General features: G+C 47.7%; 1 protein-coding gene across 1 annotated transcript; it reads left to right on the top strand.

Moving 5' to 3' along the window:
- Positions 1–1150: 1150 nt before the first annotated feature.
- Positions 1151–4723, top strand: LOC136711763 (cis-aconitate decarboxylase-like). Its single transcript, XM_066688220.1, has 6 exons — positions 1151–1276; positions 1927–1981; positions 2118–2305; positions 2475–2567; positions 2788–2993; positions 3212–4723. The coding sequence occupies exons 1-6, from the start codon at positions 1259–1261 to the stop codon at positions 4137–4139; spliced, it is 1488 nt and encodes a 495-aa protein (XP_066544317.1). The 5' UTR covers positions 1151–1258; the 3' UTR covers positions 4140–4723.
- The last annotated feature ends 1177 nt before the right edge of the window (positions 4724–5900 follow it).

Genomic DNA, 5900 nt, shown 5'->3' with positions numbered 1-5900 from the left:
CTTGGTTTCCCTGCTTTTTGGTTCAAGACGTTTCCAGACCTGTGGACATACAAGAAACCTTGAATATATATTTCAAATGTCTGTACTGTCTCCTAATTTTCTACTCCCCACTCATCACACTGTATGTTTAGTGGAGAATGAAGTACAGAGTGAGGGATACAGGTGAGAGCAACAGCATGGAGAGATACAGGACAGAGTGGTACAACAGAGGCACAGACACTGAGTATCTGAATACAAACTCCACAGCACAGTTGTCACTTGGACCTAGAGCATGGTAAGTTTCCCTTTAAAGTTAATAAACAACCTGCGTGTCCACAGAAATGGGGAATAAGAAACTGAATTATTGTTTTAAAAATGTTGCTACAACAAGTCCCAATTGGTAACTCATACATTTCGTTATACAATTTTCTATTTTTTTAAGAATATTACTTTAGTTATAGGCTATGTAAGTATTTTCTGTAGTGATGTCACACCTTGCTATGTTATATAAATATAGTGTCTTGCATTATAGTTTGATCAAATGTGTGTTGCCTTGGGCAATGGTACAGACTTAATAACTTAAGCATACTATTTATTATATACATACTGTCTATTTGTATTGGTTTCATTCATATTTTTAACTCTAGTTGGCTTTATTGGCTTCACCATTGCACAACCTCCTCAGTTAGCACACTGTACAGCAGAAAATGAATTATTAAATACCATAATAAGACAATATCGAAAGAAAATCAAATGTCACTTCACAAAATGCAATATAATACATACAAAAATAGTTCACAAATCAATATATTATTATTATAATATTATCATGCATGCTTCATGAAAAACATGTTAAGATATTGAAGCAAGTGTGGTATTTACCTGGCAGAAGTCCTGATGTACTGCACTGTGAGTGTATTGGCAGTGTATTTTTTATAGCATGTGTGTCCTTGGGACAGCAGGGGGTGGGGTGGCAGGAGGAGTCTGAAAACTTCCCTGACCATCGTCCCATGCAATGAGTTCCCAATCCACCTGACAATGGAATGACATCATCCTCCACTCGATTACGAAACTCATTTCTGAGATTTTGAGAAATTCCCACTAGAAAAATACATTGATTTGCATATGACCTCGAGGGAAAAGGGGTGTTTTGGTGAAGTTCCTGCCCAGCTCATCTGCAAGTGAGGTGTATAAGACCTGCAGGAGGTCTGGGGAGAGTATTAGGAGTTCAGGATCTCACCTGAGAGAGACGATCATAGAGACACTGCTCACTCACAGCATGCTCTCCACACTGCAGGTAAGCACAGACAGACACATGCCTTGACTGCAATAGTTCAAGAGCTTGGTTAGAACTGTCTGAGAACTGAGGGATATTTCATATAAAACAAATGTGATGTCAATTACGAGTATACATACTACAGATTTAACTATTTGGAAACATCAGAAGACAAGGGCCTCTGCTAAGAAATAAATAATAATAATAATATTAACAATATATGTATAAATATACTACAACAGTGAAGTTTGTTTAAGTTTTGTTGTTGTTTTAGCATTATTTGTTCTTGATCACAAGCTTAACACAAGCTGTATTAGACGAAACTGACTGTTTCCTTTGTTATAATGAGAATGATACATATTTATTTACATTTCTTTCATGCTGTACATCCCCTGTGTTACAGATGTGGTTGTCTGACTTAACTGACAAAGAGAGACTGAATGAGTTCCAGAATGCTTTGTTAGGGACAGAATATGAAATAAAGGCAGCACAGGATAAGCAAAAGAAGATAAAGAGCTAGTTAAAGTTTCATCTCCAAAAGATCTTCTGAGACGTTTGACCTGTTCTAATTGTGCGGTGTACACTTGTATGTGCAGCAGATAAGATCATGTGTCTGTTGAATGCCAAAGGTGAGTTGTTCTAAGCATCTGAGCGTCTCCTCCTGTTTTCAGAGATCGGCCAAGAAGGTCTTCACCGTGCGCAGACTGCACAGATCTGCACTGGAAGGTAAAGAAAACGCTCAGCTCTCTGTCTCTCCACTGCATCAGTTCTTAATACATTCAGCTGTTTTTGTTTTTTTACCAATTTTGTAAATTGATCAGCATCCCCTTTTTCTGTGTGTGTGTGTGCGTGTGTCCTGAAGTGGTGGAGAAGTCAGTGTCAGAGGACACAGTGACGGGCAGTTTCGGGAGCTTTATCCAGGGCGTGGTGCCCCAGCAGCTGTCCCCCATCCTGCTGCAGCGCAGTAAGAGGATGGTGCTCGACAGCCTGGGGGTGGGACTCCTGGGCAGCACCACACAGGTGTTCCAACTGGCCCTGCAGCACTGCCAGGTGAGCCACACTGTACCTTACTGTACTGCACTGCACTTCCACCTGTCCCTCAGTCAGACCCGTACTAACAGTCCCGTCAATCTGTGTCCAGACTGTGGAGGCTGGCGATGGTTAAGCTGGGTGTGGTTAGAGTGCCCAGCCTGGACACTAACCACCACTGTCTTTGCAGCACATGTATGCCCTTGATGACATCAGCGCTGTATACGGCCGCAGTCAGACCCGGCTCTCCCCGACACTGGCAGCCTTCGTGAATGGCGTGGCGGTAAGGAGATGCCGCTTGGACACAGCACACTCCACACACCCCACACTCTAATACACTCACCCTCACCCCACCACACTCACTCACACCCCACTACACTCACCCTATCACACTTAATGCATGAAGGCACTGGGAGAGAAGCATGCAGTTTCCTTGTGTTGTTTGTGAAGCCAGTCTCTTATGCCCTTATAACATTCTCTCTCCCATCTCTCTCCCCACCCAGGCCCACTCTATGGACTTTGATGACACCTGGCACCCAGCTACTCACCCCTCGGGGGCGGTACTTCCTGCCCTGTTGGCTGTCAGTGACATGTTGCCCAGCTACAGCAAACCCAGTGGACTGGACTTCCTGTTGGCTTTCAATGTGGGCATTGAGGTCCAGGGCCGGCTGATGAGGTTCTCCAATGAGGCACAGAACATTCCCAAGAGGTGAGACCCCCGGAGAGAGAGAGAGAGAGAGAGGAGAGAGGAGAGAAGGAGGCAGGGACTGGAAGTGTAGAATGAGCTGGAGATGGTGGAGATGGTGTGCAAAGCAGTGCGCAGTGAGCCAGGCTCTGTTTGACCGTGTAAACAGTTTGTAAAACTGGTTGTTCTTTGAGCAGAGTGTCCCTCTCTCTGACTCTTCTCTGCTTCTGCTTCCCCTGCAGGTTCCACCCCCCCAGCGTGGTGGGCACCCTGGGCAGTGCGGCAGCCTGTGCGCGGCTACTGTCTCTGGAACGCACACAGTGCTGCCACGCCCTGGCGATCGCAGCCTCCTTGGCAGGTGCCCCCATGGCCAACGCAGCCACGCAGACCAAGCCGCTGCATCTGGGCAATGCAGCCAGGCTGGGTCTGGAGGCGGCGTTGCTGGCGTCTCGTGGGCTGGAGGCCAACGCCCTAGTGCTGGACGCTCTGCCTGGGGTCGCCGGCTTCAGCGCCTTTTATGAGGACTATGTCCCACAGCCAATGCACCCTCCTGAGGACAGGGACCTGTGCTTCCTCCTGGAAAATCAAGACGTGGCCTTCAAAAGCTTCCCTGCACACCTGGGCATGCACTGGGTGGCGGAGGCGGCTGGCTCAGTGCGTGAGCTGCTGGTCGGCCCCCAGGGTGGCAGTCTCTCGCCCCGTGTCGTGAAGGAAATCCTGCTCAGTGTGCCACCTTCCAAGTACATCAACCGGCCCTTCCCCACGTCCGAGCACCAGGCACGCCACTCCTTCCAGTTCAGCGCCTGCTCCGCCCTGCTGGACGGGGAGGTCACGTCGAGCTCCTTCTCCCCCGCCGCCCGGCGGCGACCCGAGCTGCACACCCTGCTGTCCCTGGTGCGAGTGGAGCACGCTCCCGACAATCCTGCCAACTTCGACCGCATGTATGCAGAGGTCCATGTCACTTTGGTGGACGGCACCGTGCTGCAGGGGCGGTGCGACACTTTCTATGGGCACTGGCGCCACCCGCTGAGTGCCGACGCCCTGCGCAGGAAGTTCCGTGCCAACGCGGGTGCTGTGCTGCCGGAGGAGCAGGTGGAGGAGCTGCTGCAGGCAGTGGAGGGGCTGGAGCAGCTGGAGAACTGCACCTCTCTGCTCTCTTGCTTGCATTGAGCCTGCCACAGAAACCTTCACTCTCACCCAGTGACTCAGGGGACATGTTTCAGGCTCACTGGTACTGCTCTCACAACACTACCTGTCCTTATTTAATGGAAATTACAATATTATTCCTGCTCTGTACTTTCTATTGAAGTGCTGTAAGATTGTTTATATAGAGGCATACAGATATACATATATATTATAGTGAATCACCGTATGTATTCTATTATATTTGTTCTTCTGCTGTACAATATTAACTATAATGACATAATATATCTTAATATTTAACTTGATCTTTAATATTGTATTTTAACTAGAACATGTATTTTTATGACAAATTAAAGAGATCAAAACTGTGCTGTGTCAGGGTGTTTGACTCTTGAGGTGGCAGTGTCCATCTGTCTCTGTCCATCTGCCCCTCTGTCCATTTGTCCCTCTGACTGACAGTGTCCCCCTGTCTCTCTGTCCCTACAGTTCATACCTGCTACCTAGAAGAACAGGGTCTGATAAGAGACAGTTTTCACCAGCATCACATGACATGTGGGCCCTGTTGTCTTTCTCTCCTGTCTGGTGTGCATTAAAGTTAATGTACTTTGCAACTTCTCTCAGACCATTCTTGAGATTGCCTCTTGGAACACTGATTCTGTGAGTGTGTGCTCGTATTAAATTCCTTTTGATTGACCATGCATCTCTCTCTTGACTATTTGGACTCTTCAGGATCTGTGCTCCGAATAGCTCTTCCTATCTCATCCCACAGATGCTCAATTGGACTGAGATCTGGTGACTGGACAGGCCATTCACTGTTATGTTCGTGGAACCAATATTGGACAATTCTAGCCTTGTGGCATGGGGAGAAGGGGGTGTGGCACTTTCCAGACCCTGAAGCACGACACAATAGACAGCAAACTGTTGTTGACCGACTCTAAGGTTGAAAGGAGAAAACATAGATGTGTCGGGGTGAAGGACCGCACCCTCTCTTTACTGTGGGTGTCGAATGCCACGTGAGAGTCCAGAGGGCACTGTTCGTTGTCAAGCTCTCCATATAGAGCCCCTATCGGGCCAGAGTTTTCAAAAGATAAATACATAATCCACACCCTAAAGGAAAAGTTCCCTGAGCAGTCCCACACTCTGTTACTGCTTGAAGGCTGAGACACATCCTCACTGACACACGGGGATGGGACTCTCTTAGGGGGAATTTGCAGATGGCCTGCTCTCTGCTCTTAATGTCTTTCTCTGTCTGCGTCCTAGAGACACACTGGCAGGGAGCATGCTGGGAATTTCCTAGGGCTGAGAGCAGCCAGGCCAGGGTAGGACCTGTCTCACTGCCCAGCTCTGGCACTTCCACAGCAGCCCGTCAGCCCAGCATAGAGCACCTGGCTAATTCACCTAATGGCTCAATTAAATAATCGGAGGGTCAGCTGCAATGAGAAGCAGAAAGGCACTGTGGTGCATGATGGCCGCACCATGCCTCACAGCTGTTCCGAGCTTCCTGTTTCGCAAATTCTAAGGCCAATATACCCAAACCTAGTCAGTACATGGCAGGTTGTAGAAGGAATTATTAAATTTAAATATGATTGTGAGTGTGTTCTGTGCTGTACACAGCTGCACACAATGAGTTGAATGGCTTCTGTGCAGTAAAAGTGGTTCTTGTGATTTCAGAGTGAAGATTGCATTTCTTTCCCTGTGTGAACAAGGTCACTGTCTCACTCTGCTTCAGTACTGTGCTATAGTTCAACCCTGATACCTAGAAGAACAGGGTCTGATAAGAACCAGTTT

The sequence above is a fragment of the Amia ocellicauda genome, chromosome 16, assembly GCF_036373705.1.
Source record: "Amia ocellicauda isolate fAmiCal2 chromosome 16, fAmiCal2.hap1, whole genome shotgun sequence".
Taxonomy (NCBI): domain Eukaryota; kingdom Metazoa; phylum Chordata; class Actinopteri; order Amiiformes; family Amiidae; genus Amia; species Amia ocellicauda.
The sequence above is the reverse complement of the archived record's forward strand: the minus strand, read 5'-3'. Positions and strand labels throughout refer to the sequence as shown.